Source organism: Oryzias latipes, chromosome 2 (assembly GCF_053564925.1).
Source record: "Oryzias latipes strain Hd-rR chromosome 2, Olatipes_Hd-rR_3.1".
NCBI classification, from domain to species: domain Eukaryota; kingdom Metazoa; phylum Chordata; class Actinopteri; order Beloniformes; family Adrianichthyidae; genus Oryzias; species Oryzias latipes.
The window spans coordinates 11922845-11946354 of NC_136238.1; the positions used below are offsets into that span (position 1 = coordinate 11922845).

The 23510-nt window shown below is 38.0% G+C and overlaps 1 protein-coding gene across 1 annotated transcript in view; it reads left to right on the top strand.

The window, feature by feature from the left end:
- Positions 1–8572: 8572 nt before the first annotated feature.
- Positions 8573–23510, top strand: part of cckbra (cholecystokinin B receptor a) — a 58362-nt gene continuing 43424 nt past the window's right edge. Inside the window, exon 1 of the mRNA XM_004066683.5 lies at positions 8573–8931. Coding sequence (XP_004066731.1) covers positions 8787–8931 — 145 coding nt within the window. The 5' untranslated portion in view covers positions 8573–8786. The remainder of the gene's footprint in view (positions 8932–23510) is intronic.

A 23510-nucleotide genomic window follows, 5' to 3' on the forward strand; every position in this document is an offset into this window, starting at 1 on the left:
AATGTGCTTAATGTACGTAGTGGCTGTGTGACATGGCCTTTAAGCATCACTTCAAAAAATGTTGGTTTTAAATTAGTCAATTCTGAATGACGCTGATGTCGGAGGCTTTCAAGTTTAGCATTCTCCTATTGCTCGGACATTTTGTACTGAAATATTGTTAAAATGTGACACACGAATCCTTGGCTCAAGGTGAATGAAAAGATATGACATACAATATGACCACTATATTAATGTGTGCATTTTTAACAAAACCCTGTGTTGCCAAGGAAATCCAAAAATGCACTTTTGTCGATTCTTCTAAAAAATCACATAGGCATGTTCGGCACCCCCAGATGACTGAAACATAAAAGGGTTGCTATGGAGATAAAACCAAAAGGAAAAAAGAAAAGAAACAAGTGTTTTTTTCCCCCATTAATTTGTTACGTGTAGCTCTGAGCTGGGTGGTTGAGGAAGAGGGCAAGGTAGTGCTGGCAGCTTTAATTCACTTTGCTTTCACAATCTATAGAGTGTAGGCCAAACCCAAAGGCACTCTGAATAAATCCACTGTTGGTTGTTCCCCGTTTTTTTAAATTTTATTTCGTCCAGGGTTTGACGCCAGCACCTCTAATCAGTGCTGATACATGATGCTGATTGGTATGCCGCCTTGCCTTTGGAGCTTTCACAAAAATACTGTTGGTGTATGTCTCACCGGCAGAGAGAGCTGCTATTTATACTGTAAGTGTCTGGAAATTGGCAGGTGAGAAGAAAATGGGCTTTTAGAGCGGTGTCCATCGTTGAGAGGCTCCACAGAAGTTCTGGAGGACCTCACAGCTGCACCGCTCGATAACAAAATAAACCAAAGTAACACGTAGCTCCCCTGACATTTATTAGTACAAGAGTGAAATTATATCATCCTCGTTTTTCTGACTTTCTCTCAGAAAGTAAAAATGCTTGCTCGTAATTTACGCCCCGGCGAGCCATCTCTTTCTTCCTGCAACTCGGCTGACACGTGAATCATGTCCCTTCATGAATTTCTCATAAGATATGGAGACAAGACCTGTCGGAGCATCAGCCCCGTGTACACAAATGAGCGCGCGTGTCCCAGATAGAGTCAAAACACACATCACAGCCTCTTTCTTCACAGTGACGGATGAAAGCTCTAATGCTTTTAGATGAGAGAGGCAGGCGGGCGGGCGGGCTTTGTTGCTCTCAGCCACAAACTTGCAGGGCATCAAAAAGTTTCTTTTGAAGTTTGTGGAGCGTACGACCTTCTTTAGGTTCGTTTTTTTTCCCCCTTACAGTTTTAGATTTAAGCAGATGCATTAGAGTGGAGTGGAGCAGGGAGCTTGTGGACCACCCAGTGTATTTTTTTTGTGTCACAAATACTCAGAAGTGAACGACCCTGGGAGTATTTCGGGCAGGCAACTCGAGCAGCGCGTTTAGCTGGTTACTCCTCCCCTGCGGGCGGTTCAGTCCAATCAACTCACCTGTTCAGCGTCCTACTTAAGTTCCAGGTCCGGTCCAATCCTCTTCTTCCATTTCCGCGAGCTCTGCGTTTGTCACCCCACCCGCTTCCCCGGCTTCCACCTGTGAGCTCTGTTAGGGGTGGTTTAATTCCCAAAGTTTTCTATGGAGATCTTTGTTTATGCATCTGAACGGAGCCTTATGCCAAACTAAAAGAAATGTGGAATAAATCTTCTGCCAAATTAAAGGAAATATGGAATAAATCTTTACTGCATGAGTTGTCTAACATAAATGCAATTTTAAGCTTAACTTGTTCTCCATCATTTGAAAAATGCCACAAGAACATGTTAAAAGCACTATTTCCATCGTGGGTGGGTCTTTAGATGTGTTTGGCACAATGAAGCGACTGCCATAGCAGTACAGAAGAAGCCGATTTGGAGCAAACTGCCGATGGTCACTCAAGGCTTTGGTGACATATTGTGAGATTCATGATTATTATTATTATTATTAGAATGTTTCACATGATCATGCTTGACTAGTAGGAGATGTTAGGAATTGGTGTAGGACAAATTTAACTTCAGCATTTGAATTTATTTGGTTGCAGTTTTGACTAAATAAGATACATTGATATAAAGCGGTAGCTCATTATAATGCATGTCACCTTTTGTGGTCTTGCAAACGTTTTTCAGTGCAATTTATTCTTTTCTGCGTGCTGATGGGCTGCAGACCGTGGTCACTCAACCTCCTCTCTGCTGTTTAGTTTGCCAATCCTACATACATTTTCACTCGCGGGCAGACTGTTGGTTTCATTCCATAAACTCTGGAATGTATAGATGTATTTTTCTACAAAGGTTTGAACTTTGAGATAGTAAACAAAGGAGAAAAACTCGGAAAATGTTAAAACATCTGTAAAAAAAAAAGAAAATTTGACTACCGGTACTTAGCAGATTTCACCAATCGCAGGCTGATCTTAGAACATAATTCCAGTGACCAATGTATTAAGTTATTTTATCACATATGCCGAGAACTTCCTTGATGTAAAAGTATATAATAAATCATGTTTACCATTGATATATATCAGTAAACTGTTTTTTTTGTCTGTTTGCTTTTCGTTTCCAGTCTGAAAAATAAAATAAAAAATTTTTAGAATTTATTTTACAATTTTTGTACGCAAGTAATTTAAACAATTCAAGCGTTTTGTTGCGTAAATGGTTGAAAAGACATCAACACTGAAGCTAAAGCGGTGACAGATCAAATCTCGTAAGGATTTTCTATCATTTGGAAGAGCTTTAACGCTTTAATACCAGAGCTTTTACCAATCAAAAGAATTAAAATATTTTTTGAACTACCATAACTCTTCAACTGTTTACACAAGTATCCCCTGATTTTATTTCCAGCTATATAAAAAAAAGAAATATTGCTTTGTGGCAAAACCAGGCTGTAAAATGTACAACTGGAAAGTGTTACATATCCGCACAAAGCTATTTTTCTCCCCTTTGGAATCCGTGGGAACTACGTTAATTGCGTAAACGGTTAAATAGTTTTGGTCATTTCAAGAACATCAACACTGGATCACTGGATCGGAAGCTCAGGTGTTAAAGGGTTAAATGGACAACAGATCAAGTCTCGTCTGCTCTTGAATGCACTCCAATAAAACTCAACAAAATACCGGAGCCAGAGCAGGATTTTCTGACACACCAGCGTGTCAAAAAGCCAGGCTCCTCATATCAACACGTTTAATGGCCGCGACCCGTGTGGAGACCTCGATGAGGCGGAAATCAATGTGGAGGAGCTGTTAAACCCTCAACACTAAATACTTAAGAGGTGGAGGCCCGAAGATGCTGTTGGCACAGCTTTAATAAGCTGTTGCCTTAGGATGTGAGGAAACCCATCAGCACCACAAACACACCTCCTACACACTTGGGCAGTATAAAAGCAATAAGAAGACTTGTAAAATGAGGACTGACAGCAGCACCCCGGGGAAAAAAAACAAGTCGTAAAGCCGTCCTCCCTTCAGAATAAACTATTCCTCCTTCCAGCCCGCAGCCTCTTGAAACATTTCACAGCATCACTATCATTTCTCATGAAATGAAGTAAAGCCTCGGTCTGTTCCCCATAAATAAAGTCATCATAGCGCACCGCAGGAGCCCCTAAAGCGCTCACCTTTTTACTCTTTTTTTTCCTGTGGGCCAGCCAAACCGCTAAATCGAAAATGTGGGCGTCGTTCCACAGAGCGCCAAAAATCTCTGCAGGACAAGAAATAAACGTTCAACTGAACCAGACACGACGGAGCATCATCAGAACTCCCTCAAGGTGCAGACCATTCCAGAAAAACATAAATCATCAGAATGATGTATAAACAGGACCCAAACATTCACATGAGATGTTAGCACCAGATGTTCTGTGTAACCATGATATCATCCCCCTTTTTATTTCATTACCGGCAGCCGTCTGCTTCTTAGAACTCTGACGTGTATCACGACTAATTTCTGAAGGTTAAAGAGCCAAAATGGATCAGGAAAATGGAACATCAAGAGCTTTTTGAAAGAAATTCATGTTTTTCTCTGAAATAGTGTATCTAAGGCAACTGTTGATTCACAAATCAAACCATGAATCTGTTGCTGTATGTGTGTCTTTTTAATGCACTTAAATCACCATTATTTATACCTCTATTAAGAACAGGAGATTACAATCAACAAAACTTTTACAGATAAAAACATAGACCTCGAAAGAAAGCAGTGATATCTGTCACTTTAAACAACTTCCTGGTTAACTTCAACAGTAAACGAAACAGAAATCTCACTGTTAGGGCTATAATTCGCTCTTGAGTGTAAATTGCAGAGGCCAGAAAATGTGTTATAGAGGAGAACAAAATTTAAAAATATGACGCACTGGAGTATAGGTTGCACTTCTGAGGGAAATGTATTTAATGAAATAGATGCACACTGAATTTATGCACACAGATGCTTCAATGAAACAGGGGGGGAATTGAATAAGTGTCTAATATCTCAGCGCAAAATATAAGCAATGATTCAAATAACCATGAAGAACATGCTTACAAGTCAACTAAACTCGATATCTAACTATAAATAACTATAAATCCCTAAATTTGTTGAATTCTAAATTGTTTGTGTTGCTTTGGAACAATTTCATCAAGCCCAGTGCTTCTTCTTCTTCTGCGCTGCAGTCAGTAGCAAAAACTGATCCTCACATTGCCCTCCAGTAGTTCTTTGTGGGAAAATAACAAACACATAAACCTAATTGGAAAAAAAAAATCACATATAGGTTGCACCTGAGTATAAGTCGCACCTCCGGCTAAACAACGCAACAAACTAAAACGTATACTCCCAAAAATATGGTAAATTAAGACACAACAACACCTAAATAAAAAACTAACAGTTGCTTTTTAATTGTTTTAAAACAGACTTAGTTTTAGAACTTATTTCAATAAATTGAACTTCAGTCAATTTTTTTTTCTCCATCTACAAAAAACACTCAATAGTTTTACTTTGAAAATAAAAACCGGGTGGGTGGCTGCCTGGAGTGCGGAGCGGGTCTCCCTTGGGGGGTCCTGGCTCGTACCTGGGGTCGGGGCGGGGGGATGCCCGGAACTCCTGGGTGGTGGTGGGGTGCTCGTCTGGGGCTGTGGGCGTCCCTCTCCGGTGGGGCCCTGCGTTGGGCTCTTCCGGCGCGGCGGGGGGCTGCTTTCCTGGCTGGGCTGGGGCGGCGCTCTCTTTCCCTCTGCGCCTCCCTGCTCTCTGGCTCTGGGGGCCTCGCGGCGGTCCTGCTGGCCCTGGCCTGGGTGGCGGTCTTGGTCGCCCGGGGGGCGGTTGTTCCCTGCCTGTTCCCGTGTGGCGTTGGGGGAATTCCGGCTGCCGCTGCTGCTGCGGCGGGGGTATGGGTGTGGGGGTGGCTGGGCGCTCCTCCTCCTTCTTTTCACATTCCACCATCCATTTTAGAAGAACATAAACACTCACCTGAGCACAGGTGTTAGCTCACCTTTGCACTAATAGTTTGCATGATTAAATGAATGAAAGATTTCACACTAGTTGGTTTAAAGGCATAGGTATGCGTTCGTGAACACTATCTGTTTTGTGTGCATGTTGACATGTGGACATTTTTGCGGCTAGCAGGTGTGTTGATAATATTTGAGTGTGTGTGAACAGGCCCCGCCCTTTTCTGTACTACATTTGAACCGTACCATAACGATAAACAACCAATAAACCTGTCTGCTCTATGCTGCTTCGTGGTCTTACCCCCCTTCCCCTCCTATTATCACCCTCCTACCCCCCCTCTCTCTAACGTCCCTCTCTCTTCTTCCCCTCTTTCCTTTTCCGTCCGGTCCAACACCAAAGATTTTCAAACATGATTGAAATTAATAAAGTTTGGCCTCAATTACAAAAGGGGTTTATTCAGACATACCTTTGGTTTGTCTGAAGATGAATAACCCCTCTTGTTAAAGTAAAATATGTCCAACACAAGAGGCCCTCAGCTCTCATCTGTTTGCCTAGCTGTTGGACAGGACAAGTTAAAAAGAAAAAAAAAAAAAAAAAAAGAAAATAAAAACCTTCAATGTCACTTTACTTTGAAATTGTATTTACTTCCGGTGAAAGTAGCGCACAAGTTTGATTTAGTTTCTACACCAGAAAATCTAACATTATACAGTAATTCTATAGCAACAATTACATTGCCTGAAGTGTTGTTTTTGTTATTGTTTTTTGAACTATATTCTTCTATATTCATAAAGATGGCAAATCATCGATCTCAGACGCCACAAATATGTGTATACTGGAATTTTTCGGAACAGATCGTGACTGTCTGAGCTTTGTGATACTTATTACAGCCCTAGAAGTAAGCAAAATTTAACTATGTTACATTTTCCTAAATTCCTTCCTGGTGTATTTGTGCAACTAAAAGAAGTCTGATTTGATTACATGTATAATGAAAAACCAGTACTATGATTTTGCCACATAGCGCTGTTTTCATCCAGTTTTTATGTCCTTGGAACATTTGTTTAGTTTATTCTAGCCATCCACGATTAGAATATTAAACGATTATTTTATATGTCTTCTGCTATTTAGTCCCGAGGGGTTTGTTTGCTGCAGAGATGCATGATTTGTTATATAATAAATACAGAAATTATATTTTACCAACAGGTTTTTATTTTATTGCGTTTTTATCATGTTAACTCAGTAAATCTGTTAGATTAACAATTTCAGGAGGTGCTTTTGACAAAATAAAACCATGTTAGAAGAGCACATGTTCTTTATTTACCATTTGTACTGATTTTTGAAGGTAACAAAGCTCATAAAAGCTTCATGAATTACAATTTTTAAACACTAAACAACAGTTGTTCATCTTTACTACCTTCATAAAATAATCCAGACTGATGGCAGCATGAAAGGTGCTCATTTATCCTGGAGCAGACAAAGAAGTGTGTAGTACTGGGCAGGACATTCAGACAGACAGGACTGAGTACTACCGTGAGACATTTCTGTGCAGGTTTTTTCATTTTTTACTTCTGAAATAAATATGATTTGTGCGTCATCTTATTTACCACCCTTCTGCCGCACCTAAAAATGGAAAAACACCATAAAAAAGATTACCATATTTTTCGGACTACAAGTCGTACCAGAGTTTAAGTCGCACTTTTGGGAGAAAAGTGCACACTTTGGAACAAATCTGCAAAGCCCCGCGTAAGTCTTTGTTCCCACAGAAAGGGATTCATGCTCCAAATTTGCATCCGCCGCCTCTTTTTTGACGCCCGTCAATTTCAACGCTCAGTGTGTTATTTGTGTGTTCATAAAGTAGACGCCCCCATTGCATGTGGGAGGAGCTACTATCTAGTTATTGGCCTTATCAGAAGAAGACATGAATGATATTGAGAGATCAGTTTTTTTGTTATCTTGAAGAGCTCTACAACAGCATCAGTAACCACGTCTTCATGTCTGGGTTCATGAGATCATAAACTTTTCTTTTTTGAACTGTCATCTTTACCCTCTACTGCTGTGTCTAAATGACGGCGCTTTAGACGGTACTTCCGTGTTTCTGTAATCCAGTTTGACAAACTTCCTGTCCCACATTAGTCAGAGGAAGGAAAAAATAAGAACAAGAAAAGAAATGTCTCGATGCAAATCGTAAAATTAAGGACGAGAGCGATAAGATTCTGATCCATGTTTGTTTAGGAGCAATATTGATATTAGCAATTTACAACACCTTCAGGGGTTCACAATAAAAGGACAACAGAAGAAAATGTAAAATAAAGCAAATTAAGAGTAAAATTAAAAACAGAACACAATTATAAAAAGCAGTCAACAATAAAATACATAAAAGATAAATAAGAATGCATGTTTTTAATTGACATTTAAAGCTACGGTCAGATATCATGACCACGACTGTTATGGACGAAGCTTCCTCTTCTGCTTTGCTGTTAGTAGCAAATACTGATACACACACCTACAGCCCCCCCTAGTGGTTGTTAGCGGCAAAATGACAAATATGTGAGCCGATATTTGTTTTTGCAAATTCACATGTAAGTCGCACCTCTGGTCAAATTATGACAAAAACTGTGACCAATACTCCGAAAAATATGGTCATTTCCACAAGTAGAATGAGGCTAGGGCTTCACGATATGAGGAAAACTTGCAGTATGCAATAGTAATATTGCAATGAGGATATAATTTGCGATACATGAACAACTAGTAAAACAACCAAAAACATCGTTTCCATTTCACTGCTACAGATTAATTCAAAAACAACTTAACCTAATTTTCACTCCAAATGACGCTCGTCTACACAGGAGGTGAACATCTAACATCAAAGGGGTCCGTCTAATTGGTGTAATGCATAAATGGATTAATCAGGATTGATTGTTTCACTTGATTAAAAAGTTTATATATACAATTTCTGTAAATAAAATGGTTCAGACAATTGATGTAACATGTTCCAGTGATGTATAAATCATTTTTTTTAACTCAATTATTTGTAGATCATTTTTTTGTAGCGGCGCTCGTTCCTCTGGAGGTTGTTTGTGATGAAATGAATGAAGAGAGAGGGAGGGAGGGAGAAACTGAGTAAAGGAGGCGGTGAGCTCCTCAGTTGCCTTAGCAGCGCAGCTTCATTCCTCCACAGACGAGCTTCAGTCTTCTGCTGCGAGCGCTTCTCTCCACCAGAACAAGGTTTCTTTCAGTTACTCCGGGAGGATTGATCTTTTTCTCTTTTTTTATTTTGCCTCCGTTCTTTTGTTTTTCCACATGGAGGAAAGTTTCATCCTGCACTGAAATGAAAAAAAAGGTGTGAAGGTTTAAGCCAGCACAGAAGTACAGGTGAGGCGAAGCGTGGTGATGGAGAGGGTGGCGGGAAACGCCAGCGCGCTGGAGGGGTCGGCGCACTGCGGGGAGCAGGGGAACCTGAGCGCGGAGGTTGGCGACTACAACGCAAGCTGCAGCAACGGCTCCATCCTGACAAGACCGCCAGTCAGAGCCCGAGGTAAGAGCAAGCCAGGAGTCCACGTGGCCCCAAAGCTCATCCCCACGCGTTCCTAATTGATTTCTCTCAGTTAAAGTTTTAAGGTGGACTTCTACCAAAACAGCTGCAGCTTTAGAATGATAATATTTACAGTGCAAAAAATGGCCATTTTCTCCCCTGACGCATTTCATGTTATAACCATGAAGCATCTGTCAGTGTGCAGATTTAGAAATATGAAAGAGATTTTTTTTGAAATTTTATAAAAAGGCTGGAGTACCCAAGAACAATTTTCTTTGGGTTTTTTTTAAGTTAATTTAAGAAATTTGTTTTTTTGTTCATTTTGGGTGTGGCAGCAATAAAAAAGAATAGAAATAATAAATCAAATGAAATACAAATAATAATAAACAGTCGTCAAATTTAACACCAGTTCTCACAGGGTAAAAAAAAAGAATTTATTTATGGCACCTTGACTGAAAAAAAAAATTAAACTTGTTTTCAATTTAAAGAACCTTTTTAGATCTGCATGTTAAAAAATTAAAATAAAAAATCCAAATAACTAAATATTTTTTGTAGCCAATAACTTTTCCTTGCTATAGGATTTTTAAATTTAAATCAAAACCATAATTTGGATGTCTTTTTGTTTTAGTTTCAGCTGATCCTTGTGGACTCTAGAACAGTACGCTCAGGGCTCATAGTGAACTTTTTACATTAGATTCCGTTTGTGAAGCCCCAGCAAAACGCCAATTTCTTCTGCACATGACCTCACTGTGGTGACCCCCATAAATGCCATTTGTCTCTTTTTCTCATATTGCATCACACTGCAATTTTATTTATTTATTTGTTAACTTTTTTTTTTTTGCCTCAGGCTGAGGGGCTTTAGACACTGGAACCACATTTGGCAGGTTGAAGGTTCAATTCCATATGTAGAGTCATGCTACAGTCAAACCAGCAGGAGTCGATGCTGCCATGATCCTTGAGTGCAGAAAGGCGCAGAAGGATATACAATATCTGTTGCTATTTTTTTTTTTATATATACAAGTTTATGCAGAAATAGAGGTGGTTTTTTGCATTTTTAGTTACCTTTGGGTTGGTACGGTTAAAAGTTCGCTGTGACATGATCCCTGCAAAAATACTCTTTGGTGTTAAGTAAGACCCTACAAGGCAATCCCAGTGTAAATATTTTTGGACAATTGTAGGATTTAAAATCAAGATTTTATCAAATACTTAAAAGTACATAAAAAACTAAAGGACTGAATCCAAATAGCCCAAAAACACAACTGAGAATAAAGAAGCAAAATTGTGTCATTAAGAAACGCTTTCATTAAGTTGTGCTGAAGAAAATGGTCCACATGGACAAGATAATTAAAGCAAGGGGAAGCAGCTTGAGGAAATTAAAAATTAAAACAAGAGCACAGACACCAGTTTTGTTTGTTATTGTGTTTACCAAAAGTAAACTTCAACTGAAAAGTGTGTTTTTAAAAATTTGTTGTGACATTGTTTTGACACATATGAAAGCAAATGAAGCTTAAAATTGCACGTCTTTTTCTTTTTTCTTTTTACTTTTTCATTCAATTCGTTGTAAATCAGGAGCAGAAGAAAAATGCACTTTGAAAAAGTAGAAAAATACGTTGGGCGGGCCACAAACTGCCTGCTCCGCTCCATTCCGATGCATCCACTTAAAGACGACTAGATACGGATTCATCTAAATAAATCCGGGGTGTCAATTTATCACAATAATTACATTTAATTTATTACAGATAAATGGACGTGTCTTTTTTTTCAATCAGGTTACGTCATTTTTAATCTATAACTATTGTTCTCACATATAAAAAACAAGGGTGCAACTGTTTGTAAGAACGTTTTTTTAATACTCAGCTGAAAACATGTCTGACATTTAGCTCTTAACGCTTGCTGTCGCTGCTGTGATGTCATCAATGTGCGACTTTGTAGTCGTTAACAGAACTAACCCAAATCAAAGCCACAAGGCCACAACTATTAAAGGATAAAGCCTGACAAGGTGTTTGTTATCAGAAATAATGAGTACATGGAGGACTGATCGGATTGGACGGTTAACTGTGGAATAAGGTTTTTCAACATATATATTATGGTTTTGATAAATAGTTTGTGGTGGATATTTTTTCGATTGCTCAGAAACATGTTCCTACTTTTTTGTGTGTTAAAGTAGAGACTCTGGACCTGCTGTTTTTTTTATGTTCAAGAAAGACCCCTTGGTGGTGTAAAAATAAAGCAACTTTTTTAGCTCTGCCACGATGCATCATTAATTTTAATGAAAATACCTTGAACATGCCTTTTACTGCAATTATTAGGTGCAATTAAAAATTGATTCATCTATTACAGGGGATGATTAATTAATCACACAAAAATATTAATTGCTTAAAAAAATGTAAGACTTTGAGAATTAAATAAAGTTGATTAAAACAGTTAACTTGGTCTTTAGTATTAGCTAACTGCTAGCTCTTTCTTACAAAATTATCCAAACCTAAGGTAATTTGCTAACTGCAACCAAATATTTAAAAGCTTTGCTCACACCGGGCAGGCGACACACATGTGTTCACATTGGACCGTCGCTATCCAATTCTAGCGCACGTACCAAGAGTTGGAAGAGGGTGGGGGCAAAATGTCAGTACAAATCTGGTGAATCTTGCTACAGGCTTTTTCTTTCTCAGCTCCATTCTGATACCACAATCGTTACTTTTGGCCGCCATGATCATTTTCAAATGGTTGGCACTTCCGTGAAATAAAAGGGAAGCCATCACTATCAAATCTGAGTAGCTGATTGGTCAAAGATTGACGTTTTGTACGTAGAACCCAAAAAGGAATTGTGTAGTAACACGTGATCACTGGAGTTTTGAACGTGCATTTACATAGACTTTTCATTGAAAGTGGTCACTTGAACGCATGTTGCAGAGGGCAATCGGAACGTAGCTTAAAGCAATATAGAAAAAAAAACATTTAAAATAAGATGCACCAAAAAAATGGCACGATTTTTCAGCATTTTCTGATTAAAAATGATACAAAATCATGGAGTTTATTTAAACCGGCTTTCCGAGTCCTTAAGCTTCCTATTTAACGCGACTGTTTCTTTCCTCTGCATCAATTATGGCCCAATCAGAATGAGCAGCGAGTGCGGGTAGTGCGCTGACAAAGCAGCTTTAATTCAGAATGTTTGTTTTGCTCGCCTCCTAGTCAGACACAGAAAAGAAGATTAAACCCCCCGTCTCTGAGAAGATAAGGCTCCCTCTCTATCAGGACACCAGTTGAACATAAGGGCTGACTCCATAATGAGGAATAACATAAGCAAGAGTTTCTTTTAATATCCTTGACTGCAGTATTGAGAAAATAAATAAAGATATGAAGTCCAATAAATAATTCATATGTAGTCAATGTTTTTTTTTTTAATTGAAGGAACTTCAACATCTGTGTGAACTTCATAGGAGGAACCTGCAGAGGTGAAGTGTTGGGGGGGGGGGATATTCAGTCCAATCTAACCTGCTTACTTTTCATCGTTTTCTTTGTCTTTGGGATCACACACACACATGCTTCCATTTATTTTCATTGCAGAACACACGTGTGGCTCCTTCTAGGTCAGAAAAAAAGAGGGACTGGAGCCATGTGTGTTGTGGGTCTCATGGGCCAGCAGCTTGGACAGGAAATTAAAGCCCCCCCATGTACAGCCACATTTATTGAACTGGAGATTTTGTTCTGTCGAAGACCTAAAGAGCCGAAATGCTTTTAGAAATGCCGCGGCTCATCTTTGTTGGAGCCAGAAAATTTTGGGGGATAAATAGCTGCACGTTTTAAAGCACTTCTATTCCACTTTTCCATTTGTAATACATGGTAAATTATTCAGTGAAAGAATTCTTTAAAATGCAAAAGTCTTAAGAATTCTTCCTGCTCCACTAATAAGGATTCTATCTTTGGCTCGATGTTTATTTATTTATTTACATTTTAAAGGCGAACTTTTTTGTAGTGTTGGGTTAAAAACCAAGGAGAATGAGTGTGAAGTGAAGGTCTGAAAAAAAAAAAGATTTTTGCCATAAAAATGACCAATTGGCATCTTTGTACCAAGAATCCTTTCTGTGGCTATTAACAAGCAGAATATTGGACTAGTTCATTTGAGTCTTACAGGGTCGTACCATGTGGCTCCATCACTGACCAACGTAAACCAGGTGAGTGGTCCTTTCAAGCATCGACAGATGTGTAAAACTCTGTCGATTTAGGGTGTACTCAGACTGGACGCATTTGGTTTGCTTACAGTAAACCAGAGTTTGTTTTCCTCGATAAATCGGCACAAATTTTCAGTCTGAATGCACCCAAGCGGACCCTGGTCTTGAACCAGGAACCGCTTTCTGAGCCATCTTTTGAGGTGATCTCAGTTTGCTTCCAATCGGACTGAGCTTCGATGAGCTTCGACAGTCTGAATACAGACCAACTGCAAGGTTCGGGACTCGATCCGGACCAAATAAAGCAGACTCTGTCTGGATCAATGGAGTTTCCCAGCCTGAATATACCCTCAAGCTCCCAAAATGTGGGTAAAAAAAATGGTGCCCAAAGCAGCTTTAGCGATCAGTGGCAAAAATGTCTTTGCTGGCACTGTGGTAATATGGTTGTCACATTAGCAAGTGACCCTGGTGTCCCCGCTTTGCACTTATGCTAACACATTTTGACCATACACCATTACTCATCAAAATGGGGCCAAAGAGTTGTGCTGAGTCAATTAAAAGCTTTTAGAGTAATAAATATGTTTAAGCTTGAAATGAGGATTAACATGCAGGAATAAAACTATCTAAGAGGTGCGAATGGAAACTGGTTGTAAACATGTTGAGAATTTTTTTCATCATAGGAACTAAGCGCTGCTGATTTCCTTTTGGTGTTTTAATACACAATAATACAGAATGGGAATCACAAAAACGATATAATTTTGAAACATTTTGAGTCAAACCATCAATTCTCCCCTACTTCTATCACCGTACAGACCTGATCCACATCTTCAGTTTCATCTGCGTATCATTATCAGTCCACAGTAACATCTACAGAAAGGAACTCGCAGAATTTCTCTGACGCCAACACTCCTCCCACGTCTCGCTCTCAGGCTCAAGGTAATCCAATTATAGGTGCCTGCACGTCCATGGTGACAATGCAGGTCTTTAACAGCTGAAGGAAAACACAAGATACTTACTTGTTGCCAAAACAAATCTGACTAAGATGCTAACTGACAGTTTGTGGTCAGCTGAGACATATGCTCTCTCTGCCAGAGGGGTGGACTTTTTTCTGCACCATGGTCCTCCAAGTCTTTGGGATGTTTGTTTTTTACACTGAGGTCCCTTGACTGATACAGATGCATGTAAACATGTGACATAATGAGAATGATGGTTGACTTCTCCGTACAGGTCGTTACACACAGGTCCCGCTAATGTAGAACAGCATCTTGATCCCCACCTTGCCTCTGCTTGGTGATTCAAAGTGGCACTTTGCTGAGCTAGCTCCATCCATTGGAGCACATGGGATCTAAGTCATTATGAAGTGTGTTTCATAAGAACGGAGGACACTTTATTTATTGTATGCTGGTGGAACTCTCTGAAGGCTTCATTTATACCGGTACATGCATTTATGAAGTCTGTCTGTTATCATAGCAGCTGGTTTTAAAGAGAAAAGAAAATCCTCCATTTTGTGTGCATAATTTGAAATCTGTTGGATAGTTTGGGTTTTATGTAAACAGAATCGTTTATAACACATTAAGGTGACACAAGAAAGCAAACAGCACTTAGCTTGAGCTTTTCATGTGCCTCACGTATTTCTCATTTACAATTCAGTTGTGATGAATTGGTACTTATCCTCCCCCTCCCCCCGTTTTTTAATAGATATTGTCCAATCGAAAACCAGGCTGCAGGTTGGTTGTAGTTTTTGGACATAACAAATGTTTTGGTGGTAATGGCTTTCCATACATGACCAACAACTGACCTTGTATTATTCACATTTGCATAAATTGTTCAAATCGAAATTTTAGTTCTACTAGAGAAACATTCAAGCGGATGGAAAACGTTGTTGGTACCTAGAAATAAAAATAAAAAAGACCTAGAGAAATATTAAGGATACAGTACCAATACTACTTTCTTAAGATACTTTTTGTAGCTGGTAGTTCATATTACTATCATTGGTACAATAGAAAGAAAAAGTAAACTGTTTTTAGTCATTTCTTTTAGGGGAGAATGAAAATAATCTGCATGAATGTGTCCTCTACAGACAGAGTTAGAGATGTTACAACAACTCAAATGAAATGAATAGCAACAAACATTTACTTATTTTTTTAACTCACAGATAACCTTATCCAGTAATGTAAAATAATAAAGGCTTTATTTGACTTTTACGTAAAACCTTAAAGATTTTGCTAGAAATTTCTTACCTACCTTGTAATTTACTACAAGAAAATCACCTGATTTCTCATGATTACAGCACAAATCAAACTGAATCACAGTTTCCTCCACCTGTATTCCTTCAATAGTATCAAGACTCAACTGATCCTTGTCTTTTTGTATGGCTTGTTATGAAAAATGCACCAAGTAAGGTAATGCGGCTCCTTTGGGACACATAAAGATTATTCTTGCGTCACTGGGCTTACAACTCTTTAGAAATAACCTTCAGCTCCTCAAACGCCGTCTAAATCACCGCTTTGATTTCCCTTCTTTCATAAGTTTGGGATTTTTGCTGGAGGTGAAGCGAGAATTTCCTAAGAGGCCTGAACACATCCAGATTACAGGTTTGGTTTCATGGAGCGCAGTTGAGGATTTTCAAATTCAGTTAGCGCAGGAATGCATCTCGACTCTTGCAGATGTTTCCCTTTTACTGAGGAAAAAACATTTTTGTTTTAGAGCAAAGCAGCTTGTTTTGATCAGCATCTGCAAACCCACAGCCTCTCTTGGCAATTTGAGAATGAGTTATCGTCTTCGTGTTAAAGACATTAATTGTCTTGGCATGTTGTCCATGGGAGATAGATTGGGAAAGTCCCACAGGAACTCCATGTTGTATCGAAGTAAAGACTTTGTTTAAAGGTAACAATTACCAGTCCATCTAAACTCCAGTCTTTAACCATGGATTATGTGAAATGACAAAGACCGAAACCTCTTTTCAGGGAGAAGTTGAGCCCAGATGTATGCACAAAACAGAAGTAGAGATTATCTCTTATGAATACATATAGGACGCCTTTCAGACAACGTCTAGTTGAGGTGTTTCGGATAACACGAGAAGGTGTCAGATTTTTAATTACGTGAAAATTAAACTAGAAGTCAGTCAGCAATGGATTTTATTTGGCTTAACTCTACAACATTCAGAAAATGGAGGATCTTGCCTTCCAAGGTGAAAGTTAAGTTTACCCCCTTGTCAATCTAAAAACACCCCTTTAAGCAATTGTTAAAAAAAACGTACTCTTTAATACCAGAGCTTTAGCTCTGGTGTTGAAGTTCTTTGAATTACCGTAACTCTTCAGCTGTTTATGCGATCAACATAATTCCAACGAGTTCTGAGGTGGAGAAAAGTGGCTTTGCGTATTGACGCAGATCCAGTAGCTTTTCTTTGCATAATTCGAGTTGTACTAATTGGGTAAACCCTTGAAGAGTTACAGTAGTTCAAAGAGCATGTGTTCACCGACGACAGCTCCAGTGTTAAAGGGGAAATAATGATTTAAAAAACGGATTTTTACCCTAAAGTTGTCAAAAACTCAAAGTAGATCAATGCATGTTAAAATCTAAATACGTTTATTTTGGTGAATTGTTTGGCTTCCAAATGTGAGATTCTAAGTAATATTCTTCCCTTTTGAAACCACGCTCCAGTGGTTTGCTGTGGTACTGCGGCATTGTGTGCTTTAGAATCTTTGTCAGGAAACTATGGTCGGATGTTGGTTGGGTAATGTAAAACTTCACAATGAGAATATTTTTATACCTGTAGAGAACTTGGAAGACAACCAGGACAGTGATTAAATAAACACATCAAAATAAAACCTAAAAGAACTTTAATAAAATGTGCAATAGAAGCACTTGGAGAAAATTATCTGTGGTGTATATTTTTTTTCTTCCTCTGGGGTGTTTTAGCAAAAAAAAAAAAAAGGCAAATTAGTTATTAGTTTGCGCCGTGTTCTCTACAGAAACACCAGGGCCTCTTTTCCAGCCTGGTTTACATACTAATTTATGGTTTTCGACAAGCAAATACTTCTTCTGAATGTGTTATTCAATGCCGGAGTCCCTAAAGAGGCTTCTGTTGTAAAAGTAATGGGATACTGGTTCTAATTATGCTCTGAAGTGAATAACAAGAAAACAACAGAAGCAGATCCTTCAAGTTAAAAGGTCACAGCTTTTACTATTACTTTATTGAAGTTTTGAGAGAATAGTTTAATTAAAAAGAAAACAAAATCACAGTGTTGTCGTAAAACATACATCAACTAATCATACTGAATTATAATAAGTTTAACTTGCAGGACCAAGGGTGAAGAAATACTGCAAACAAGCATAGTACACCCACCGTAGAACTCCTTTCAATAGACATGTTTAACAAATGACAGTAGAAGTGCACTAAGGTGTTGGGTAATTATTGTGGTGTTCAAGACACCAGTTGAGTATGAAAATTATACTATTGTACTTCACACTAATCCACCATATTAGTGAAGGTCAAAAAAGGTCAAAGTTCATCCTAACTTTAGCTTGTCCTACTGTTTTTGTATCAGCAGTTGAACGTGGGCCCCATATGGTTTACCCATGAACTTCAAGAATGGGTCCCATGGGTCCCCCCCCCACCTGTAAATTACTACACAGGGCTCAAGTAGGTTCAGCATGGCATTCAGGTTAATTGCGTGAGCATAAGTAGCCATTATACTTATTCATATCTTTTATGTGTCCCACGGTATTGCCCATAATGCAAATTTGACACAAGGGCGTCATTTTTGTTCAGTTGCAGCTCATGCCCATTTCTAGCTCAAGTATACCACTAATAATTTATGTGGGGCCCATTTACATATGCTGGTGGGTTCTAACACAACACTGATTCCCATCTCTAATTTCTAATAATTTGATCTAGAAATGTTGCATTTTCTATGCAGATGATCATCTGCTTGTGTCTCAACTATTTTCGCTTAAAAAAGCCAACGCTATAACTACCCTTTCACCACCAGCTGCTTTGGGGGTAGACTGACAGGTGTGGCTGCCAGTACGTGCCTATGGCCTTTTACCACTGGGACATTTATTTGCATGCACAGACCAGTGGAGCCACAGTGCAGGCAGGGAGGGTAAAGTGTCTTGCCCAAGGACACAAGGAAAGTTGGCTGGGGGAGCGGGGATCCTTTTCAATCATTGGCCAACCTTCTCAACCACCTGAACCACTGCCGCACCAGTATGAATGCTTTGCTTTCATACCGATCTCTCGAGTGTGGACCACAACGCGGGACAATGTCACACAGGTATGACAGATCTGTTTGGAGGTCACTAGTGCTAGCGAAAAGACTCAGTATGGAGTGCTACTTTCACGCCTACTGATTAAATCTCAACCTGATTAAACCTCAAGTCTGAAGTGACCCTGATTTTCAGCAGAGTTCTGACCTGCAGACAACTTGACCTCAACTTTCAGCGCCACTTATAACAGCCGAAGAAGGATACAGACCTTTATCTAATGTCTGCAGACATAACAGTGAAGAGAACTATAAACTGTTTAAACCAGAAGGACGGCTGTTAATCAGCAGAAGAAGGAATGCCAACCTTGGTCATTCGACAGAATATGGGCCCTTTTTTATTTTATTTTATTTCACAGCATTACCTTATTATAAAAAAAAATAAAAAAAAAAATAATAATGATAATAAAAAATGCTTAATCATTTATTGATGATGATTACATTGCTCCAGAAATGGATTCATGATTTTTCCTAATGTAACATAATTTTGCACATATTTTTAACTTTTGATACTCAATTTATGCTATGAAGATTTTGAAACAGTGTTATGTCTATTTTACTTGATATAGTATTGTTTTTTAGTCATATACATGATTTTTATAATTAACATAATCTGTATATATTTTAGATAACTGATCTGCATTTGCCATGTTGATTTCTAAAATAGTTATTTTTTACATAATATTTTAAGTAATTATCTTTGTCATGTGATTTATTGATACCTTAGGATTCTTAATTCTGTCTGATAAAGTTATGAACCGGATAATGATAAATCATGTAACACAATGGTTACGGTAGAACAGGGGTGGGATTATATAAATTCACTTCCTTCCACTCCCTTTCAAGCTATAATTAATTTTATATCTAAATATCCCAAGTTTGATTCGTCATCGTATGAATGTATAACTGATGATTGTAGTGTCTTTGTGTACTATTCTTATTTGATTGCTTGAAATAAACCATTTCAAATCAAAATCAAATCAAATCAAACCTATACATCAACTATTTTTAGATAAGACTTTTGAAAATACTTGAATACTGTATTAAAAAAAATGTTCAACATTTTTAAAATGTCTTTCTTAGTACACTGTGCATTTGTTGTCTACCTCAGTCCATTGGCAAACCAGGGGTTGATTTCAAAGAGAAGCAAGACCCACATATGAGGATGGACCCAAATTTACTCAACGCTCCACATCAGAGTTGAAAGAGCACTCAGATGTGTCCAAGTAAAGTGAACAATTCAAAAAAATGAACCCACTGTTGCTCTTGTGGGCATCATCACTTAAAAGCTACAAAGAAAAAAATCCAATCCAACGGTGCATGAAGCACTAACAATTATTCAGCGAGCGAAAGAAAGACATTTCTGTTGAAAAAAATACAATTTTCAAATACAATTAATATGACTTTAAAACACCATAGGGATACGAGTAAATTCATTAAGGGTATAATCATTGGCTCTACGCTATTAAAAAGGCAGAGGAGAGGACACTTGTGGAACAAAGCTTCTGCTCTGGTGGATATAAAAAACACTGATTAGACATGAGTGGGTATTTTGTCACCAGCTCCTTAAGGAGAAGATGCCACTCTACACTCTGCTTTGTGCACCTGTAACCGTCATCTTAAAGCCAAATGAGTCCATTGAGGACTTCATGGCACCTTTAGGTAGAATCTATGCTCAGTTTTATGAAGAGACCCACCAGGGTCAATGGACCCTTAGAGGAAGTCAGAAGGCTTGTTGAGCTTTTGACTTATTGACTCACAATTTTTTTTGAGAGATTGAATTAGCCTTGTGTGGCCTGACCTTTGGGGTTCAGGCTGTAAATGTTGTGGAGATTTATTCATGTCTACTATCCAACAGAGCCACCCAGTCCTGGTTTTCAAGATCTCATTTTTCAAAGATTCATGCCCTGCTCAGTCCTTATTACCCGGATCAGGAGAGATCAGTTGAGGGTAGGAATAGCTGGAAACAAGAAAGTGGGTAGAGCTAGAGAATGGATTCCCACTATTTCTGCCCTTACAGCTACTTATACAGCTGAACAGGGAGGTTCATAGTGCCCTGTGGCCCAATTTCTAAGTGGCCCAAAGCACAATCAGATGAAACATTGGCAATAATTATTTATCACTTTTTCCAAAACTGTCCATGATTTAGGACATCGAGCAACTCAACAACACTCACACAGAACTCAGTGGTTCTATGTTTCTACCTGGGTTAATAAAGTAAACAGAGTTTTACTGTGCTGCTGTCATTTGGATCCCCCCCAGCTGTGAACCGAGTACCTACTGTAGAAATGATAATTTATTCGTTTGTAATTCTGTGCAAATGTATAAAAATTCAGAGTATTTTGCTCAATTTAGTAGTTACGTGCCCCATTTTCTATTACAGAACCACATAAAGTTAACATAGCTTTGAAAAAGACGTCTTGGATTATGGTGCCAGTTTTTGGCAGGGTTTTTTGTGTGCCGCGAAAGGGTTATTATATTGTTTATTTATTGGTCAAAATAAACATGAAGTTTATGATTGTTAGAACATATTTGACTTCTATTTCAGTGCAGTTTGAGTCACTTGAAGAAGCAACATTTTCAAGTCTCAACAAAATTTTTATTTACAAAATAGATACTTTAAACTGTTTTAAGAATGTAAGTAGTTCCAATAATATTGTCTTCATAAAATAGCTTACTTACAATGTGTTTCATTTTATTTTAAGGAATAATTTATTCTCATGGAAGCTTTGACAAATATGTTTCAGTACTGTGTATTAGAAACTAATGATTTCAAGTACCAAGAAGCCCTGACAAAGAATGAAAGACTCAAAGCAAAAATGCTAACAAGTCCCCTTTTTAAATCCAAGTATCAAGTCCTCACTTTCAATTCAAGTCAAGTGTCGAGTCTTTGGCCACAAATCCAAGAACAGTTCAAGGTCTTCAGCTTTAAATTTAGTCAAGTCTCAAGTCTTTAATTTTTCAATCCAATCCAAGTCTCAAGTCTTTAATTTAACTGCAAAACAAGTCTCAAATTTTTCATTTCAATCCAAACAAAGTCAGATCCTAGTCAAACATCGAGTTACAAATTCAAGTTAACTCTCATGTCTTTAGCTTTATATCCAAGTAAGAGTTAGTAACTCTCTTGCCTTCTTGGCCTTTATCAAGAAAAGTGCATTCAAAGTAAAAAAAAAAGGATGTAAAAAAAAAAAAAGTCTCATATCTCATATCATATATCTATAAATACTAAAATAAGTTCGAAAAAAGGACAAAATGTCTCTATAAGAAACTTCCCAAAAAGAAGATCGCTCACCTTGCTGATTTTTGGAGTCAGCTTTTTTGGACTTTAGCAGATCTCTCACATGAAAACATTGTCTGTATAGACACAGCACAGGCAAAGTAATATACTAAAAGTGTTACCCTAAAAAAAAAAAGCAAAATATTTGTCAATATCGGTAAATGTTTGCATTTCACATAAAAAATGTGCTTTTTTACAAAATGCACAACCTGAATTACAAAGATAGATTTCTTGGTGTGAAATGTTTCCGCCAATTTGATTGATGGGTAAAGTTACAAAGTATTGCAATGAAGAGGAAAAGTTAGGAATTAATTTAAGTAAAGGAAAGCCTCATGGGCAATTGAATAAGTGCTGAGTCTGTTCAAGCTCCACAACTAATTTTCCTTCCGCTTTAAAGGATCTAAGTTTTACAGGATCAATGTTTAGAACTTTCTCAGGCCGACGTGGTGAAAAGACTTATTTAGTTGAATTGTGCTGACTGTTACATGCAATACCTCATTACAGTGATAAAATAGAGATCCTCTCCTGCACAGTGAGCACAGGACTTAATTGGCATCAAAGGATTCCACTCGAACAGCTTTTTAAAACAAGCCTTCAGTGGTTTTTGCTGCAGGAGGCGAAAGGCGCTCTATGACTTGATTGAATCTGTTGGGATGTGTTTCAAACCCGGCGAGTTTGCGGTTGTAATTTAAAGAGAGGTACGGTCTGGTTAGCCGTCTCAGCCCCAGAAAGAATCACGGGGATCAAAATAGAATAGGAGAAGCTTTGTGATTCGAGATGCCGACTTATTGAGAGCTTTGGGCTGAAATAAAGATGGGGGTTGAAGAAATCCTTTTGCTCGGAGGACGCATACCAGGACTGCATGTAGTGATTCACTCGGAATGTGTATTGTTCACCTGAAATGACTTTGAGGTACCAGAACGTCTTCCTAACAAGTGCCCTCAGTACCAAGGACAGAGTTGATAAACAGAACATGTAAAAATATAGAAAATAATCCATACAGGTGGAAAAGTGATTCGTTGAAGCAAAACAATGAAGGAAACTCAATAATCGTCTAAAACAGAACAAAGAAGTCGCTTAAAAAAACAGCTGTGCTTGGAAATAAAACTACAAGATTGAAGCTGAAAGGAATAAAAACCAACGAACCAAACTATAACTACTTTTTATAAATATAAAAAAATAATTGTTTTCTTTCCTAAAATGTAAAAAAATGTGTGCTTTTGTTCCAAATCACATTAATTCATCAAATAACAAAATAATAGTTGAACTTCCATTTTTTACATTTGACTGACAACATTTTGGGATAGTTTCCTTTATTGGAATTTATTTGTTGAATCTTTATGTTTGGGTTTATTTTATTAATATTTAAGACAAAGTTGTATTACTTTTACAAAGCAGCCTTGTAGCAGCAGTGGATGCAGTTTATTTTTCTGAGACAGAACCATAGCTGTGAAGACAACGTGCTAGTTATCTGATTGGTACCGAGACTATGTGGCATCTGGGTCTTTTATATTCCCACTGATCATAATGGTAGATAAAGCAGTAATAAAAGTTACACCAAAAAAGTTATGTTATCGAAAGCGAAGTGTTAGCATCTGCTGCTACAAAATTTGCTTTTATTTCGTAAACACCAAATAACTAAATAAATAAATAAGGTTTGTTACTATGAAATTTGTGGTGCCAATAAAAAAACGTTGAAAATTTTAATCGTAGTGCCAATTAATATAAAAATGCAGGTATAAATACATTTTATGGCCTATTTTCCCTAACTGTTTTAATCAATATAAAGATAAAACTGTGTTTTTTGTCCAGTTTATTTTATTTTATTTTTAAAAAATAAAAACTGATCAATATAATGAAAAATAGTGATTT